Below are 20,614 nucleotides of genomic sequence, written 5' to 3' on the forward strand. Positions count from 1 at the left end.
GCTCGTCAATAGACTCACGGTGTCCTCAGATGTGGCCCATTGCTCTGGCCGGGAAACTGACCTGCCAGGCCTCAATCCTTCTACAACACCTGCCATCCATTCATCTCCCGTATGAGACACGACCATCAATCGAGACAGACTCCCCAGATCCACAGAAACTTCTGCAGAAACGTACTCAATGTGGGTCTTTGATGTGGCTCTAACTTTAAGCTGCTGTTACGCGTTTCCCCAAGAAACGGACTAGGTGTGCTGCTGTTGTTGTTTATTGTAGTTTAAATCATGTTCATTCCACGTGAGAAAATAATAAAATAATGTTGAGTTTTTCTGAAAAAAGAAAGAAAGATGCTAGCTGAAGACACTATTTGGGAATTACTCAGGCATTTCGCCAAATTACAGAGGTAATTGGGGTGATATGATAGCCATGTTCAAATATATAAAAGGATGTCGTATAGAGGAGGGAGAAAAGTTGTTTTCTGCTGCTCCAGAGAAGCGGACACGGAGCAATGGATTCAAACTACAAGAAAGAAGATTCCACCTAAACATTAGAAAGAACTTCCTGACAGTAAGAGCTGTTCGGCAGTGGAATTTGCTACCAAGGAGTGTGGTGGAGTCTCCTTCTTTGGAGGTCTTTAAGCAGAGGCTTGACAGGCATATGTCAAGAATGCTTTGATGGTGTTTCCTACTCGGCAGGGGGTTGGACTGGATGGCCCTTGTGGTCTCTTCCAACTCTACGATTCTATGAGGTGCTCCCCCATTTCCCAGGGGCTTGTTGTTAAGAGCAATTGTGTTTCAGCCACCTGACTTCACATCCCATATTCTGTCTCTTGCAGGCACCTTTAGCAAGGCGCACCTGGTTCTTTCCAGCTCTTTGTTTGTGGCACAGTGTCGTTTGGTTGGTATGCATTGCATATGACTGGGAAGTGAAGGTCTTGCAGGTGGGGGGGTTGAAGAGGAGGAGGAGGAGGGTGGCTTATTAAATTCAGCCCCTTCCAGCCTTCCTGCAAAAGGGGAGGGGAGAGAATGGGAGTGGTCAAGGGTTTCCAACCCACGCATGTATATCCTATAAATGACTGGAATCTCCTGAGAGGCAGTCCACACAAGTCCTGCCAAAGGACTGTGCCCCCTTTAACAAATTCAATTTGCTGGGCAAATGGGGAGACAGAGAGGGATGCTGTGGGCCCTCGCAGGTTTCTGGGCATGGCTGCTGTGCGGTAAGTTTATTCTTTTTTTCTTTGGGCTGCTCTCTGTGAATCTGCTCCAGTTAGGATCAAGAGGTGGAGGCAAGCTCAGCCAGCCTAAGATATTAAGCTGGTGATGCAAAGTGAAAGATTTTCCTCTGGGCAAAGAGGAGAACTTTCTGCTTGCATCCGCACACCAGCAATAACAGGCCACAGTTTCCGCAGTCTTGGTGCTGCCTTTCCGCCCTTTCTCTCCCAACTTTCTTTGGGCTCCTGTTTATTTGGCATCCACTGGATTTTCTCGCACAAAGCCTATGCAGGGGATAGACCATGGGTAAGCAAACTAAGGCCCAGGGGCCGGATCCAGCCCAATCCAGCCCGCGGACGGTCCGGGAATCAGCGTGTTTTTCCATGAGTAGAATGTCTGCTTTTATTTAAAATGCATCTCTGGGTTATTTGTGGGGCATAGGAGTTTGTTCATTTCCCCCCTTCAAAATATAGTCCGGCCCCCCACAAGATCTGCGGAACAGCAGACCGGCCCCCTGCTGAAAAGGTTTGCTGACCCCTGGGATAGACTATGTTCAATCTTTACTGCACATTCGTTCTGATTTGTTTATGGGGTGATTATACAGGACACAGGTGGCGCTGTGGGTTAAACCACAGAGCCTAGGGCTTGCTGATCAGAAGGTCGGCGGTTCGAATTCCTGCGACGGGGTGAGCTCCCGTTGCTCGGTCCCAGCTCCTGCCAACCTAGCAGTTCGAAAGCACGTCAAAGTGCAAGTACTGTAGATAAGTAGGTACCACTACAGCGGGAAGGTAAACGGCGTTTCCGTGTGCTGCTTTGGTTTGCCAGAAGTGGCTTAGTCATGCTGGCCACATGACCTGGAAGCTGTACGCCGGCTCCCTTGGCCAATAACGCGAGGTGAGCACCGGAACCCCAGAGTCAGTCATGACTGGACCGAATGGTCAGGGGTCCCTTTACCTTTACCTATAAGAGGAATGCACTGAGCATTCGTCCTGATTTGCTTGCGTTTCTCCATCCCACACTTTTCAGTGCATTCACTGTCACTTTCCTACCAGCAAACAGTCTGTTAAAAAAAGAAGAAGTCATATTTGCTTTGCGCTTGAATCCATGCCACAAAGCAGTGACAGTCTGGATCCACCTTTCATTAAAAACACGTAGCTGCGGTTTGGGGATTGTACTACGACCTCAGAATTATTTTCATTAATTCCTGCTAAATTTGTATTCTTTTGGCAATGTGTGTGCCAAGTCGAAGTTCCTCTTGACAGCTTCAGTGTTATGCATCACTTTGAAAAAGCACTGGTTTGGGTGGAAGTTGTTCAACCCAGTAAACAGAAGATTCCTAAGAGCGACAGCACAACACCCGCTTCTCCTCCTCCCAGAGCTCCTTATGAGTTTGATATAGAAATAGGTGAAGAAAATGGACTTGGACTGGGGAGAAAGTCAGGCAAGGTCTTGGAGGGACTGCTGCCTGAGGGAGGGCTGGAGGAACAAGCTTAATTCTGATGGCATTTTAACAAGAAAGCACCTAAACTTCACTTCTTGAACCAATACGCAAAGTGAAACACAATTACAGTATCTTGCGAAATGCACACTTCTCCGATTTCCGCAATGCCACCCTCCAACCACGTGATGTGCACAAAAGTACATATATCAGAGGAAAGCGTACATAGAAATGCATATAAACTTATCTGTCAGGGGAAACTGCACTGGTGAGTTTTCATGAGGTTTTAAAAAATAAATCGCAAACTGCTGTGGAAATCTGGAGAACGGAATTCAAGACTGGAAAAATGGGAAGCTGAGATGGGCAGGTCTCATCCATCCGTATTCTGGGGGTTCAGAAGAGTCTAATTGAAGATTAATGTTTTAACTTAAAATGAATGTGTATTGCCAACTTTGTTCAGGGAAGCAGCTCTTGCAATGAATGATATGCTGTCAGAAGGGAAGCCGACTAAGATTATTGCAAAGATAAAATGAAGTAAGGTTATACCACGTCCCACCATGTTGAGGTAATAAGAATAAGAATAGGAAGCAATCTTCCTCTGTATCTGTGTTTTGCCGGCAATTGGAAACTTTCCTTTCGGAACAAGATTGTGAGTCTGGTGCTGGTGTTGCTTCAGGTACTAATTGTGGGTGTTTGTGTGTTTGCCTCCCCCCCCCTGCTGTTTTAGTTTTCATAATTTGTGATTTCATAGAATTGTAGAGTTGGAAGGGACCCCGAGGGTCATCTAGTCCAACCCCCTGCAAGGTACGAATCATACACTCGGTATGCACTACTGAGCTGGTTGGTCCATGGGTCTGATTCGGTATAAGCCAGCAGTCCCCAAACATTTTCAAGCCACGGCCATAAATACATCCCTTGTGCCACCTAACCTATAGCAAAAACTATTCATAAAAGCACTTTGCACAACCCACTAAAGATCTGACCTTCTGTGTAGAAATAAATTAGCATAACAAAAAAAGAAAGTTTTAAAGCTTTGCTTGCAGATACGTGGCTTAAGCATTGCAAAAATACTAATAAACGATATATTGTATCGGTTGTTTATTTCCATTCTTACATAGATTGATCCCAGTACTGTATAAGGCTCAATGGCATATCTTTGCCCCAAACCAGTATTCCAGCTAAAAATCAAAAGAAATCTGACTCTTCTTTTTAGCCTGTATTTTTAAATTGTGAACCACCCTGAGATCTTCAGAGGAAGAGCGAATAAATAAATAAATAAATAATTCACAGCTTGCTTGAATTTTGGCCAATGCGCAGGGAGATCTGTGTGTCCTTGGGGAAAAAAACAGTTTTGTCTCCTTGGGAATCCTATCCAAAAACCTGTGACTCAGTCATAAAAGGAGGGAGCCAGCGTACAGCTTCTGGGTCATGTGGCCAGCATGACTAAGCCGCTTCTGGCGAATTAGAGCAGCACACGGAAACACCGTTTACCTTCCCGCCGGAGCGGTACCTATTTATCTACTTGCACTTTGACATGCTTTCGAACTGCTAGGTGGGCAGGAGCTGGGACTGAGCAACGGGAGCTCACCCCGTCATGGGGATTCGAACCGCTGACCTGATCGGCAAGCCCTAAGCTCTGTGGTTTAACCCACAGCGCCACCTGCGTCCCTACACTTGAAACAGTAGCCAACGGGAAAAGTTAGACATAACATTTTACAAGGACAGGAATAAATATCATGGACAGAATAAATGTCACCCACAGGAAGAACAATATACAGTATGAGATCCTCACTTGTAGTCTTACAAATCATTTAATGTGTCAACACAAATCAAAGTTATAAATATTGCAGCTGTTGTATAAGGGCTTATAATTATGACTGGAATGCTATTGAAATCAATAAGATTTTTGGAATGCAGAAATAAAGAAAATCATCAAATCATCAATTCTAGGACGCGGGGGACCACCTGATCTAAATTATATAATTTGGTATTGGAATGATTGACATTAGTAATTGTATTGAAAATTGGCATTGTTATAATTATGCTATCATTGGATTATAATTGAAAAGTTAAAAAAAATATCAAAACACACACATAATAAACTTTTTTTTAAAAAAATCCATATACAGGGCTGCTTTCAGGTGGAAAATAGGGACACTTGGAGGGTCTGGAACCACTGACTGTTTTACAAAGCAATCTTGGATGATATAATAATAATAATAATAACAATAATAATAATAATAATAATAATAATAATAATAAACAACAACAACAACAACAACAACAACAACAACAACAATTTATTATTTATACCCCGCCCATCTGGCTGGGTTTCCCCAGCCACTCTGGGCGGCTTCCAACAGAAATATTAAAATACACTAATTTCTTAAAGATTAAAAGCTTCCCTAAACAGGGCTGCCTTCAGATGTCCTCTAAAAGTCTGGTAGTTGTTTTTCTTTTTGACATCTGGTGGGAGGGCGTTCCACAGGGCGGGTGCCACTACCGAGAAGGCCCTCTGCCTGGTTCCCTGCAACCGAGAAGGCCCTCGGCGCTGGACCTCAGTGTCCGGGCAGAACGATGGGGGTGGAGACGCTCCTTCAGGTATACTGGACCGAGGCAAGTCCTTTGCTGATAGACAAGTCCTTTGCTGATGCAAACATGTAACTTTCAACCTTACTTTTCTCAACTCTTTGCAGCGCCTGGGAGAACAGCTGCCGTCCCAATTCCCACGGAATGGGAAGAAGCAGACTTGGGTGACTACAGCACCACCAGTGATGGGCTTTCCTGGGGCACAGACAGTGACTATTTCGAGCCCACCGTGGTTCTGACCACAGAGGAGGCGCCTGCCTTCATGGAGGAAACCCGAGGCACAGAATTCTATACTCCTAGCCCTCTCCTTGGGAAACCAGAAGGAAACCCGGGTTCTATTAGCTCAGCGAACTCTTCCAGTCCCACGGAGGAAGAAACGCCAGGTTCTCAGCCGGCCTCCACTCCTGCAGCAAAAGTGGCTTCTTCCACTGATGTTTCCAAGAAACCAGGAATCACACCCCCAGGAGGGAATGCCAAGGAAACGACAGAAGTCCATGTCGAAGAAAAGGCTGTCTTCCCGGCCAGGACGAACTCTTCTTTGGAAGAAGCGACAACTAAAACAGCTGTAGTGGTGTCGAAGGAGGAAGAGGCAGCTGGATCTCCCGCTGAGAGGCCTGAAGAAACAGCCACGGCAGCCATCTTGCTTTCTTCTGCCTCTCCCAAGGAGCAGCCTGAAGGAACAGAGCTTCTAACGGAGCGGTACCCCAATACAGTGGACGCATCTCTTCCCAGCGGTGAAGGGATACGGGCATCTCCCTCCGAGGAAGGTGCAAATGACGATGCTTCTGGCAAAATGAGTTTTCCACCACCAGCTGCTGGAGACGAGGAGGCAATGGACACGGACACCGGGGGAAGCAATGTGGGTTTCCAGCTCAACCCCACCATAGCTTCATGGGAGGAAACACCAGGTGTCGTCCCAGAACCAGATGAGGAGACTCCAGACCTTTCTCCAGATGCTGGCAGTGAAGCTGCAGCCCCGTCCTCAGGCCCAGGAGCAGACCCTTCCAGCCACACAGAAGAGCTGCTTGTAGAAGAAGCAGGAGCTGCTCCTGCTGGTGGAAGCTCTCCTCCACCACCTCCAGAGGGAGATGCTGTGATGCCACCCCAAGAATTGCCCCCATCCGGTTCGTTGCCGTCCAGCGACATAACTGCAGAGTCCTCGGGAGCCGGTGAGCTGGCTGCAGCTTCCACTCAACTGCCTGCTGCTGATGAAGCTCCTCTGGATGTAGAATCAGTTCCTGGAGAAGGAAGGGGCGATGCAGATAGCTCTCTGTCTGCAGGAGAGCCCGAAAGCGACACTGAGGCAACGGCAATTCCCTCTTCTGCTGGCCCAGAAGTTGGCCTTCAAAACACAGCCGATGTGCCCACTGGAGAATCAGAAGACCTCCTGAGTGAAGAATCGTCTGGTTCCCTTCCAGTAGATGAGTCAACGGTAGATAGTCCACCCGGCATTTTATCTCCCAGTGATGCTCCCTCTGGGCCTTCAGATTCTGATTCTGATGCCACGGTGTCTTCTCCTGTTGGACTCCCATTGGGATCGGGTTCTGCTTCACAGTTACCTGAGGATGGTGAGACCCAGGCATCTTCCACAACTAATGAAGAGGCAGAGGCATTTTCTAGAAGCCCAGACAACAACAAGGAAGCATCTTTTGCTTCAGTGTCTCCAGACCTTGGACCAGCTTCTTCAGGAACAGATGTCCCTGCTGGAGAAGAAGTTTCTGCAGACCTTGCCAGTGGGGCAGCCTCCCCTTTGAATCCTGGTGTGGAAACAGATAGTTCAGAGGTGGCAGAAAATGAGCAGCCCACAGTCTCAAGCCAGAGCGAGCCCTCTTCAGATAGGACCACAATAAATTCAGCTGGGGTAGCAGAGAAGGTGCCAGGGACTTTGCCCGACACCAAGACAACCCCTCCTTCTCTCCTGGAGGATGAAACACCATCCGAAGCTCAGGGGTCATCTGAAGAAACACCCTCCCCTATGTCTTCTCAGAGGGAGGAGGGAGAGACCTCCCCCAGCGAAGCACCTGGAAAGGTTGGTTCTTCTCCTGAAGGCAGTGAGGCAGCTACAGGACCAGATGTTGCATCAGGATCAGCCACAACTGATGCAGTCGCAGAAACGAGCAGCGAAGGCCAGAGCGAGACAGACTCCCCACTCTCCAGCATGGAGCTTATCCCACCTGTGGGAGAGACCTTGGACATTGAAGAATCTTCAGGTCTGTCACCTGCAGAGGACATGGTGGTAACAGATCCATCGGGAGGACAATCCACCTTTCCTTCCACATCTGCTGATGAGCCACCTTCTGGTCCCTCCGCTACAGATGCAATGGAAGCTCCATCAAATGGACCACCTGGCTCTCCATCTTCCTCCCACCTACCCCCAGGCAATGACACGGGGGCAGGCTCAGAGGTCACCACGGGGCCAGAGGAACTAGGGCATTCTGCTGCTGTGAACGGGGAGGAAGCATCTCTTTCCCCGGTGTCCACCGCGGAGCCTGAACTGGCTCCTGCAGAAACAGAGGCTGTTGAGGATGGAAATGTTTCTGAAGACCTAGACAAGGCATCAGCCTTACCCTCCAGAGAAGAGACAGTAGGTGCCACCTCAGAGACAGCAGTTGACGAGGGATCCCCTTCAGATAGCAGCAGTTTTCTGGATGAAGTCAACACACTGCCCCCAGAGCCACAGCTAGGCCCAGGAAGTGCAGCAGAGAATAGTCCACCAAGCTCTGCAGAGGTGACAGATGCAGAATCTGGAGATCTTACACTCCTTCCTGAGAGTGCTGGAAAATCAACGGAAGCTCAAGAGTCATCAGGAAAAAAACCCTCTTCTGCATCTCCTTCTGGGTCCTTCAGTGCGGAAGACGAAGAAGGAGAAGCCTCCCCAAGCCCAGCTTCTGACAACCTTGGTCCTTCGCCGCAAGGCACTGATGTTTTAGAAGGTAGCAGGGATGGTGAGGGCAGCCCTGGATTGGTTGAAAATGAAGTAGGTGGGACAACCAACAGCGGGAGCCAAGCTGGAACGGATCCCCCATTTTCAGATGCAGAAATTGGCCCCACTGAAAGATCAGAGCTGCCTGCAGGACCACCAGGAGCTGATGGAGAAACCCCAAGTCAGCCACCTGTAGAGGATGGCGAGACATTAGTAGGAAACACAGCCTCGGGAGAAGAATCTCCCTTAGTCACCCCAAGTGAAAAATCTCCCCCTTCCGTTGCTTTTGAGCCATCAGGAGCTGAGCCTAGTGGGTCCACTAGCTCTCCAGTCTCCGATCAGCTGTCTCCAGATGTTGCATTAAAACCAGGCTCCGCAGCTTCTGAGGAGGCCCAGGGATTGGAAGATACTTTTAGTGTGCAAGGAAAGGATTTGGTTCCAATAGACACAGGGTCACCACCGGCCTCCCCCTCCAATGATGAGATAGGAGGTACTGGCTCAGACTTGGCAGGTAGTGAGGAGTCTCCAGAAGATGCTACAGAAGATGCTACAACAGCAACAAATGAGGGAGCAGAACCACCTGAAGGCTCTTCCAGTGTCAGCAGCAAGGAAACAGACTTGGCTCCGTCAGCTTCAAAGCCACCAGTTTCCTCTTCTTCCCTTGAAGAGCTGCAAATGGATGGATTGCCACCAGTCAATAGCGAGGAGTCTACTCTGTCTCCAGATGATGCAGTGAGAGCAGGACCTGCCACTTATGAGGAGGGAGAAGAATCAGAAGACACCTCTGCTGAAAATGGAAAGGAACCATCCTTGTCTCCATTGGCCACAGAGTTACAATCAGCCACTGTCTCCACCCAAGGCGTGGAAAATGCCATCTCTGAATCAGAAGCCAATGCAGGATCTCAACCATCTCAAGATGCCGCAGGGCCTGGAGCTTCTGAAGGCATCGAACAAGGGGGAAACTCTTCTGGTGCGAGTGAGCAAGAAATGCCTTTGGGTTCATTGGTTGGAGAATCACCGAAAACATCTGCAGATGAAGAGGTTTCTGAAGGCCTTGTTGAAGGAAGACCTTCCCTCTCCACTGAGTGGGTGGATCCTGCTAGCTTTGAGAAGGCAGCAGGGAAAGGATCTCAACCACCACTAGTTAATGCAGGAGTGTCCAATGGGAAGAAACCCTCGTCGGTTCCATCGGCTGCAGAGCCACAGTCAGACTCTCTGTTGACTGAAGGGGTGGAAATGCCCAGCTTGGGGCCAGCAACTGACCCAGGACCTCAACCATCCGTAGATAGTGGAGCAACAGCAGGGGCTGTAGTTTCTGAGGAGGGAGAAGAATCCTCTTTGGCCCCAACATCAACAGAATTACAATCCTCTGGAACAAGCGAAGAAGTTTCTGGAGGGCTTAGCAGTGGAGAATCTTCCACCCACCCTGAAGGTGTGGAAACAGGGGCTGTAGCCTCTGAGGAGGTAGTAGAATCAATAATAAGTGGAAATAATTCCTCTTTGGCCCCGTTGTCACCAGATTCACAATCCTCTGGAACATCTACAAGTGAAGATGTTTCTGGAGGGCTTGGGGAATCCCCTCTCCTCCCCGATGATGTGGAAACACCTATTTTGGAGTCAGCAACGAACACGGGATCTCAGTCATCACCAGATGGCGCAGCAGAGGGTGTAGCTTCTGAGGAGGGAGGAAAATCAGAAGACGTTTCTCCTGTGAGTGGGAAAGAGCCATCTTTACATGCATTGCCCACAGCCTCACAATCTTCTGGAACATCTGCAAGCAATGGGGTTTCTGAAGGACTTGGTGGTGGAGATTCCTCCCTGGCCACTGAAGGGGTGGAAGCAGCCGGCTCAGAGTCAGCAGCAAGCAAGGCATCCCAACCATCACTAGATGATGCAGCAACAATAGTGTCCAAGGGGAAGGAACCATCATCGGCTCTATTGACTGCAGAGTCACCATCGGACTCTTTGTCAACTGAAGAGGTAGAATCACCCAGCTTGGGGACAGCAACAAATGCAGGATCTCAACCATCTGCGGACAATGCAGCTACAGCAGGAGCTTCTGAGGAGGGCACGAGTGGGAAGGAAGCATCATTTAATGCATTGTCCACAGAATCACAATCCCCGGGAACATTGACAAGTGAAGATGTTTCTGGAGGACTTGGTGATGGAGAACCGTCCCTTCCCACTGAAGAGGTGGAAACTGCCAGTTTGGGATCAACGGGCACCAAGGGGGGATACACCTCTTCCACAGAGACAGTCCTGGGCCCAGAAAACGTAGCAGAGCAGCTGGAAGAGAAATCTGGGCCAATCGCTGGTGCAGAATCTTTCCCTCAACCCTCTTCTGTGATCGACAAAGCTTCAGGAGGAACCTTGCCTTCTGTTTCTGCATATTCTGATGAGAGCTTGGCCACCAATGCAGGGGCCAACCAAGTCTCTGGCACTACAGAGTCTTCACAACCACCTCCAGGGAGTGGAGATGTGAGTGACAACATGGCAGGTCTTGATAACACAGGAAGTTCAGAAAAGTCTGTAAGTGGACAGCCTGCTCCTTCCAACAGTGATGCCCTGGGTAGGCCAGATTCTTCCTCTCAAGCGGCAGAAGTCAGCACAGAGATTCTAAGAGGAGATTTGGGGAATGGTCCAGAGTCCTTGAATGGAGAGGAATCTCCTTCAGCCTTATCAACCCCCAATAACACACCAGCCCCTGGGCCCGCCAACTCATATGTCAAAGGCACAGGAAATGTCATTGCTGGTGGCTCATCTTCTCAGAAGGTAGAAGAGGCACCAGCTGGCTTAGAAGCAGGAAAAACAGACTCTTTCCCCTCTGATTCAGAGACCCAAGAATCCAGACCCTCACCCAATGGGCTTTTGAGCTCTTCCACAGCGTCCGAAGGGAGAGGCGATGCGGACAGCTCAGTTTCGGCAGCTGACAAGGGTCCAGCCACCACATCCAATGCTGGTGGAACAAGTCCTTCCCTGTCTAGCACACAACTGAGTCCAGCGAATACCCTGAAACTGCCTTCTGGGGCAGAATCAGGACCTGAGACCAAAGGAGGGATGTCTTCTCTGTCCTCCAAGTCTGAAGTCACAGGAAGTGTTAAGCCACCCAAAAAGCCAGCATCTCCTGCTGGTTCCGGGGTCTCATCCCTGCCTCTTTCCTCCGCCGAGAGTAAGCCGGCTGTCGGTGTGAGCAAAGACACCTCTGACAACAGCAAAGCACCTTCCTCCGCGGGGAAACCACCCAGCTCTGCCCTTGCAACATCCAGCAGCAACTCTCCGGTTTCCAAGCCCACAAAGTCGGTGTCTTCAATCAGTTCCAGCATCTCATCCCTGCCTCCTTCCTCCATGCAGAAAAAGCCATCTGTCGGCGTAAGCAAAACAGCATCTGCCAATAGCAAAGGGGAAACAGAGGTCCACCTTGCCGCCGCAGGAGCTACTAAATCCTCAGAAGCCACTGGCAAGACAGAGAAGAAGCCCAATTCGAGAGCCCAGAATTCCAAGGACAGGAAAGCAGCGGCTGCCAATAGGAACTCAGCAAAGTCAGGCCGCGTCCCTGCGGTTCCAGTTCCTGTATCACCACCAGGTGAGCTGTCAAGTGCATTTAATATCGCTATAGGTAAAGTGTCTCCTTGTGATGAACTGGAATCATAAAATTATATAATGGAGGAGTTGGAAGGGAGCCCAAGAGTCATCTAGTCCAACCCCATGCAAATCCTTGGCTCTGCCAAACAGTGATGAGCTAAGACAGTTGTCTTCAGCCATTATAAGACCAGGGACCCGTCTTTAGCCCAACCATGAATTTGGGGACACACTTCTTAATGCCATGTATTTATTTATTCTTATGTACATGTGTACAGTGTTGGCATTAGGTCAGGCTGTGTCATCCCGCTGTGTATCCCAACTCACCAGCTGAAGACCAAAAGTCTGAGAGGCGTAGGGTTGTAGTCAACCGAGTTATACCCAGAGTACATCCATTAAAATTAATGGGCCCAAGTCACATCTGTCATTTTCAGTGGATTTACTCTGAGCAGGAGTAGTATTTGACAAACAGCCTACTAGGGGGGATTCGACGGAGCACTAAGCAGATAACCAGTGTAAGCATTTGCTTTCCTGATGGAACGATCTGCCCTCTCCTCCCCCTGCATGCTGTTCCAGGAGGTCTCCTTTAAAAATAAAAATAAAAATCTTTATTGAAAAAAGTTTTAAAAAGATACATCAGATCTTCCAAAATAAAATGTACAAAACAAGTCACAAAAAAGAAAAAGAAAATATTCTTATAGTCCAAATATAATATCATTCTAACTCAATATAGATAAAAAATTATACAGAATCAAAATAACTCTTGAAAGGTAAGTTCTGTTTTCAGAAACCATCGATACTTCCAACCCTTTCCATTATACTTGTTTTTTTAAGTTGGTGTTCCTCACAGGCTTGTTATTATTGATAGTTATTATTCTTCTGTTTCTCCCTTCCCCCACCTTTATTTACTTATCTTTACAAATATCGTTCTAGATCTGTCAATAGTGAATTATTGGTACTGTACATTTTTAAGTATTCCCTATAAATAATCCACTCTTTTGATGTCTTCTGAATATCCATTCCTCGTACCCACCCCGTCATTTTCGCTAGATGTAGGTATTCAATCATTAAAACCTGCCATTCCGTGATCGATGTGTTCCAGGAGATCTCCTGACACCCCCTCCCAAGCTGATTGAGGGGGGCATGGGTGTGGGACAGGCACCCCCAAACTGCGGCCCTCCAGATGTTTTGGCCTACAACTCCCATGATCCCTAGCTAACAGGACCAGTGGTCGGGGAAGATGGGAATTGTAGTCCAAAACATCTGGAGGGCTGAAGTTTGGGGGTGCCTGGTGTGGGAGAAGAAGAAGAGGGGTGAAAAGCCCCATTAGCAGAAGCCCTTGTGCGACATAGTTGAATGCAGTTCAAAGAGTTGGGGAATTGCCCAGCGTAATGGTGTTAGCAACATGCATTGTTTTATAGCAGAGATAACAGGAAAGACCCCTCCAACCGGTGGTAGGTGGGGATGCAAGTAAATTAAGCTTCACGTCCTTGATTTTCCTCCTGTTTTCTTGCACCCTCCTTCCAGGTGTGCGTGGTCTCCGGGTGTACTATCTGAACAGCCGCATCCAGATGAACTACAGGCAGCGGTGCCTCAACTGGCTTAGCCATGAGAGGCAGCCATCTGCCTGGAACAAGGACCTGCCTGCCTGCCCTTGCTCTCTGCAACAGGGGCTGTTGGATGATCGCTTCTCCCGCAGCAAACAAGGTGCGTGGCCAGCACTGTGTGCCAGCACTCGGACACAGTGCTTGCATTGAAGCCAATCTCGGACCACTGAATGCATTGAAAGCAGCTCTCCAGTTCAGTTGCTGTGTGGCTCAAATGCATACCTGCCAAGTTGCTGTCAGAGAAATAAGGGGCCGGGCCGGAAATAGCAGACCGGAAGTAGCGCTGCCGCCATTTTGGAACTGGGCGGAGCATGCGCAGAAGTGACTTTTGATGCTGCTTTGCCCAGTTGCAAAATGGCCACCGCGCCAGAAGTCGCACTGCAGCCATTTTGGAACTGTGCAGAGCAGCATCAAAAGTCCCTTCTGAGCATGCTCCGCCCAGTTCCAAAATGGCCACCGCGCCAGAATAAACTGGGGGAAAACAAAAAAAATCCGTTTTTTCAACTAAGAACAGCTGGAAAAACGGGGATTTCCCGGGGAAAACGGGAGACTTGGCAGCTATGCTCAAATGATGTCGACCCCATAGCTCCATGGCAAAGCACATTTTCATGCAGCGTATCGTAAGCTTCCACCCCTACGAAATGCAAGAAACCTCAGCAAGACAATGCTGAGTGTTCTAGCTTAGTGTAAGGCAGCTTTGCATGCTAATCCATTTCCCTCTGCATTGTTGTAATTTCTGGTGCCCCTACATGGGTCCTCCTGCCTTGTAGATATTTATTTATTTATTTATTTAAACCTGGCCCATCTGGCTGGGTTTCCCCAGCCACTCTGGGCGGCTCCCAACATAATATTAAAAATAGAACCAAACATTAAAAACTTCCCTAAACAGGGCTGCCTTCAGATGTCTTCTAAAGGTCAGATAGCTGTTTATCTCCTTGACATCTGATGGGAGGGCCTTCCATAGGGCGGGATCCACTACCGAGAAGGCCCTCTGCCTGGTTCCCTGTAACCTCACTTCTCACCAGAAGGCCCTCGCCTCTGGACCTCAGTGTCAGAGCTGAATGACGGGGGTGGAAATGCTCCTTCAGGAATACTGGGCCAAGGCCAGATTGTGGTCTGCATTGCATGGACTCATAAGGAACACAAGAAGACCCTGCTGGAACCAGCCAAAGGCTCATCTCGCCCCACTATCTTGTTTTCACAGTGGGCAAGCACATGCCTATGGGGAATCCACAGGCAAGAGCACTCTACCTTAGAAACTGGCATTCAGAGGCATACTGCCTCCAGCAGTGGTCAGATAGAAGCTAGCCAAAGTGTGGACTTGACAAACTATCTTCTTCTTTCTGTGATACAGTTATCCGTGATGTAAGGATAGAGGTGTACAAGAGGGGTCTTTTCAGCTGGGGAAATTGCAAGGGTTTAAGAACAACGGTGCCTTTTCCCGCACACCCGTCCCCTCTTGAAGATCTGCAACGCAGAACTAACATCTTTAACCTTTGCAGGTTTGCTGGACTCTCGCTTAACCATGCTGTATTCCTCTGCCCCAAACAAGTACGGTGCTGGGGTCCGGTGTCTTTATAACAGCAAAAACCAGCTTGTGGAAGGTCGCCAGGAAAGAGTCTGGAAGGGTTCAAGGAGAAGCTTCCCCAACAGTGGTAAGCTGTACTTTGGAGGCTGTGCAACGGTTATCTGCCTGAAGATACCCACAAGTTATCAAGTTAACAAGAGGTTGTAGGTGTTGGTGCAGGAGGCAGGGGAAATTATATATATATGGAGAATTCTCTGGGTGACAAGATCCAGGTTTAGGGCAAGTACTCTATGGTGAGAGAACCCCAGCAGAGATTTAAAATCACAGTGTGGAACTATAGGTTGTTAGACCTTTAAACTATGCCCTTGTGAGTTCCAAAACTTCCCTCTTCCCCCAGCATAGGAAAAGACCACACGTTTTGTAAGTTTAAAAAATGTTTTACTTACAAACTCTTCAAAGGTCAGGTTCATGTGCTTTTCCATACATCAATCAGAAAAGTTGCACAGGCAGTAAAACCTGACCTAGCCGGAAAGTGGTAAAAGTTCCTAAATTATGGGCATAGGAACACAAGAATGGCTTGTGAGAGCTGAGTTCATCAGGGAGACTGGAAGGGAAACAAAGGCTTGGTTATCTAGTTCCTTCCAAGGTGAGAGAGAGTGGACTTAGCTAAGCCTGGCAGGACAGCTTACTCTATAGTATTAACCTCTTCATGCACTAACAAGTTGGTTACATGAAGCTGGTTATCCCACAGTAGAACGCAAGTGTTTGTATCCCTAACTCTAGTAGACAATGAAAGAACGCAAGAGAAGCCCTACTGGATCTGGCCAATGGTCCATCTAGTCCAGCAATCCTGTTCTCATAGTGGCCAGCCAGATTTTTGTGGGAGACCAGCAAGCAGGAATTGAGCGCAAGGGCACTCTGCCCTCTTGCCATTTCCAGCAAAGGATAATGTGCGGCATAGAGCCTCTGACCGTGAGGTAGAAAACGGCCATCGTGACTAGTGCTTATTGATAACCTTATGAATCTCCCACCTTCTGTCCAAGTCAGGCTCTTGGTCTGAAATAGTTCCAAATCAGACTCTGATGATTTCTTTTCCTGTCCTTTCTTTCTCGCAATTCCTGTTTGCAGACGAAGAGTTGAAATTATATGACTGGTGCTGTAACCGGACCGGAAACCTCCAGTTCTGTGATAAGTACAGCCAGAAAAGGCCAAAGATCGGCTGTGACGGATACAGGCCTCCAATCCGGGGTGAGCACTCAATCTTTGCAAGGCAGGGACAGAGTACTTGGGATCAATAGCAGACAGGGTTCATTCATTCTGCCATATCCACAGGATGCAAAATGGATTGCACACATGTTTAGATGTGTGCATTTTGGGGGGGGGGGTCCCTCTCTCTCTCATGGATAGTTTTTAAGTTTTCCTGCACCAGTACAAAGAACAAGCATAAACTATGACATAAAAATAAAGGATATCAACAAAGCATGTCAATGCACAGCATCATTTTGTTTCGGATTGTCCTCACAACTGCCCAAGGAGGCTGAGCGACTCTGAGCTGCCCAAGGTCAGCCAGTGTCAAGCGTGGAAGTTCCCCTCTCCCTTCAGTAGCTCACAGATAAGAATTAACGAGCAGTTGATAGATTTATAGTCCTTTTATTACAGCATCATGTTGCAAGCACAGACAACCCTCTGCAAGGAGATCAGTTGTCTACTCTGAGTCCTCATTCTGCCACAAGGAGCACTCCCAACAGGAAGCTCCTCCCCCTCTCTGCCTCTTTTGATCTCTGATACATTTGGACCTCTGAGTCCGTGTGGAGGGGGGGGTTCCCCCATACTTTCAACTGATGTGTCTCCCAGCTGCCCCCTCCCTTCTGGCTGCCTTGTCATTATCTCGTAGCTGGGTAACTCCTCCCTAATCTGTTCAGCTTCTAAGTCTGTGCCTGCCTCTCTCTCTGCTTCTGAAAATGCTGGAGGCGGCCGGGGGGGGGGGAGGGAGAGCAAATATCCCCCCTCCTCTTCTGAGAGAAGCTGATCTGCCTGCGACTGCATTCCCCAATCTTCAGATCCAGACCATTCCCTGACAGCTGGAGATTTTTTATGGCTGAAGGACAAGTTGATCCTTCATTTCCTCCCTCCAAACCAGACATGGTTCTCTACATGAGTTAAAGGCCCCAGTGCCAGGCTAGTCAACAAAGCGGCCTCCGGATGGACTGGAGGGCACCATTATGCTGGCTAGCCCTGCCCTACTGAATACACTTGACGTTTTCCAATAGGTGGGGCCTGGGCAGCAGCTGAGCTTCCAGAGCTTCCTTATTCCTGTTGGTGAAACCTCTGCTGTCACCAACATACAGATCAGGTGGATATATTGTATGGCGTTGGCATAAACCAGTGTTTGATCCTCTCTTTTTTGGAACACAGCGACTTCATCGGAAGAGGAGGTGGACAGCAAATCAGAGGAAGACAGAGGTAAGAAGGGGGTGGGTGGGCAGGAATACAGGGGATTAGGTGTGCATGCACATTTTTGAATGTAGCCTGTGCTTCATGTGTGGCATTTTCCTTGCTTCCAAGTGCACAGAATATTTGCACTCAGTGAGAAAAAGCTTTTATGAAGAAGCAGTGCAATCCAACTTATTTAAGGGCGAAGCACCTTTTCATCTAGGCTTCTTAAGAACCTTTTATTTGAAATATTTTTATTGATTTTTTACAAGAACAAATTTAAAATAATGAAAAGAAAAAAAACTTTAAACATATCCATATATGAGGTTCTCTGAATCTCGTGACTTCCCCCCGTCCCCTGAGCGGGTCCGTTAAAATATTTTTTTCCCTAAGACTACACATCATTACGTTCTCCACAGTCTTCAGCTCTCTAAATTATCCATGTCTTTCGTTTCTTTACAAGTTATTGTAAAGCTAACGTTTTTATTTGTTTACAATGGTCTCCTAAATAAGTTATGAATTTCCCCCATTCTTTTTTAAAGTTGTTATCTTCTTGATTCCTGAGTCTCCCAGTCAGTTTTGCCATTTCAGCACAGCCCAGCACTTTAGCTTTCCATTCTTCCTTGGTCGGGACTGTTGGTTCCTTCCATCCTTGGGCTAGTAGCATCCTTGCCGCTGTTGTCGTGTACATAAAACAGTATTTTCTGGTCTTTTGGGATGTCGGCACCTGTCATTCCTAATAGAAAGGCTTCTGGTTTTTTGACAAATGTTATTTTAATCATTTTCTTGTATATCAATTCCCAAAATGACTTTGTTATCTTACAAAGAACCTAAGATTTGCTCTGCTAGTCGAGACCAAGCTCTGTCGGGTTGGACAAGTGCCCTGGGGTTGCTCGCAAGCTGGGCATAAGGATAACAAGCCCCATTGAAATGAACGGGAAGGAGCTGCGAAAGAGCGCAGGAGCCCCTAAGCAAGGAGACTCCATTGGCATAATACAGGACTCAGCGCTTGCCAACTCAGGGTTGTTAATTCTCATATAATCACCTCGGTCTATATTCCGTTCCGTAGAAACTTTATCTGGGGTTCTTTGGTGAAAAGAGGGGTGAGGGGAGGCAACCTTCCTTGAAATACAGCTTTCTGGTCTTCTTCTGCAAAGGGCAGCCCCAGGAGAGCGTTCCAGGGTTCATGGAGGCACTGTTGTTGTTGTTGTTTAGTCATTTAGTCGTGTCCGACTCTTCGTGACCTCGTGGACCATAGCACGCCAGGCACTCCTGTCTTGCACTGCCTCCCGCAGTTTGGTCAAACTCATGTTCGTAGCTTCGAGAACACTGTCCAACCATCTCGTCCTCTGCCGTCCCCTTCTCCTAGTGCCCTCAATCTTTCCCAACATCAGGGTCTTTCCCAAGGATTCTTCTCTTCTCATGAGGTGGCCAGAGTATTGGAGCCTCAGCTTCACAATTTGTCCTTCCAGTGAGCACTCAGGGCTGATTTCCTTAAGAATGGATAAGTTTGATCTTCTTGCAGTCCATGGGACTCTCAAGAGTCTCCTCCAGCACCATAATTCAAAAGCATCAATTCTTCGGCGATCAGCCTTCTTTATGGTCCAGCTCTCACTTCCATACACCACTACTGGGAAAACCATAGCTTTAACTATACGGACCTTTGTCGGCAAGGTGATGTCTCTGCTTTTTAAGATGCTGTCTAGGTTTGTCATTGCTTTTCTCCCAAGAAGCAGGCGTCTTTTAATTTCGTGACTGCTTCACCATCTGCAGTGATCAAGGAGCCCAAGAAAGTAAAATCTCTCACTGCCTCCGTTTCTTCCCCTTCTATTTGCCAGGAGGTGATGGGACCAGTGGCCATGATCTTGGTTTTTTTGATGTTGAGCTTCAGACCATATTTTGAGCTCTCCTCTTTCACCCTCATTAAAAGGTTCTTTAACCTGCACTGTAGACCTTGCCAAAACTGTACCGGGGTCTCAGCAACACACAGCGGAATAGACAAAGATTTCCCTAAAAAGTCTGAGAACCAGAAATAGAATCGATTGCCTTTCTCCAGCTAGTCAACACCACCATGTTATCTGTCACAAAGCAGTGATGCTGATGTTTCTTTGGAAGCAGATAATGCTGCTACTTTCTTTACCTTCCAGATTGAGATCTCCTCCTCCTCCTCCTCCTGCAGACCTTGTTTTGCCGCAGATCAACAGCAGTGATTCGCCCATCGGACTCCTTTTTGCTCCTCTGTTTTATGTAGGAGATGAATGGGGGAACTGCTTCCAAATCTGAAACAAAATAAAAAAATTCTTCCAGTAGCACCTTAGAGACCAACTACGTTTGACGACTGTCAAAGACTGCAATTGGCCTTACAGGAACCACAGGTTTACCACACCTATCAGCCGATCACCCATTCCCACCACCCTTCTGAGTAATAGTACCCCTCCCCACCCTCTCACTATATATATAAGGGTCTGGTGACTTCTGTTTCAGTGTATCTGAAGACGTGTGCATGCACACGAAAGCTCATACACCAATGGCAAACGTAGTTGGTCTCTAAGGTGCTACTGGAAGGAATTTTTTTTTACTTTGTTTCAACTGTGGAAGACCAACACAGCTACCTACCTGTAACTGCTTCCAAATCCGTTAAGGCTGAAATGATCAACTTTGCTGAATAAAATGCCTTTAACGCCTCGTTACTTCTGTCTGCAGTTATTATCCCAGTTGTAACGGTGGGAAGGATCAAGGCCCTTCGCACAAGGAGAACCTGGGGGCAAGGATAGGGATGGACAGAGCGGCACATTTTGGTTCCTCATTCTTTCCAGTCTTAGATTCTTAACTCCACCTTTCCAGGCCAGTTTGTGATTTTATTTGAAAAGGGGGGAAAGTCCTCATGAAAATTCACCAGCAACTTCATAGAATCGTAGAGCAGGAAGAGACCCCGATAGTTATCTAGTCCAACCCGCTGCAATGCAGGAATCTTAACTAATTTATCCATGACAAATAGCCCCCCAACCTCTGCTTAAAAACCTCCAGTCCACATCTTGGTGTGAGTTTCCCCTAATATTTCTAATGCAATATTGCCTAATATACACATTTTTCCAAGCATTTTCTCCCAGTGTGACACATTTTATATGTGATGTTCACTAATAGATGCATTTTGGGGGGGCACTTTCCCATAATATACATTCTTCCCTCCAAAATATTTGGTTAGAGAATTGCATCACACAATTCTGTGGAGGGTGAATATGTGGTTCATGTTAAAATCCAAAGTGAATTCCTCCACCATCCCTTGTAAATGGGAAGAAGGCATAACCATT

At 47.8% G+C, this 20,614-nt stretch overlaps 1 protein-coding gene across 1 annotated transcript; it reads left to right on the forward strand.

The window, feature by feature from the left end:
- Positions 1 to 1,508: 1,508 nt before the first annotated feature.
- On the forward strand, positions 1,509 to 19,982 carry LOC132592125 (uncharacterized). The gene is made up of 7 exons (XM_088669907.1): positions 1,509 to 1,512; positions 5,341 to 11,739; positions 13,263 to 13,442; positions 14,845 to 14,997; positions 15,999 to 16,118; positions 17,286 to 17,333; positions 19,451 to 19,982. The coding sequence occupies exons 1-7, from the start codon at positions 1,509 to 1,511 to the stop codon at positions 19,453 to 19,455; spliced, it is 6,909 nt and encodes a 2,302-aa protein (XP_088526033.1). The 3' UTR covers positions 19,456 to 19,982.
- Positions 19,983 to 20,614: the final 632 nt, after the last annotated feature.

This window comes from Zootoca vivipara, chromosome 5 (genome assembly GCF_965207765.1).
Source record: "Zootoca vivipara chromosome 5, rZooViv2.hap1.1, whole genome shotgun sequence".
NCBI lineage: Eukaryota > Metazoa > Chordata > Lepidosauria > Squamata > Lacertidae > Zootoca > Zootoca vivipara.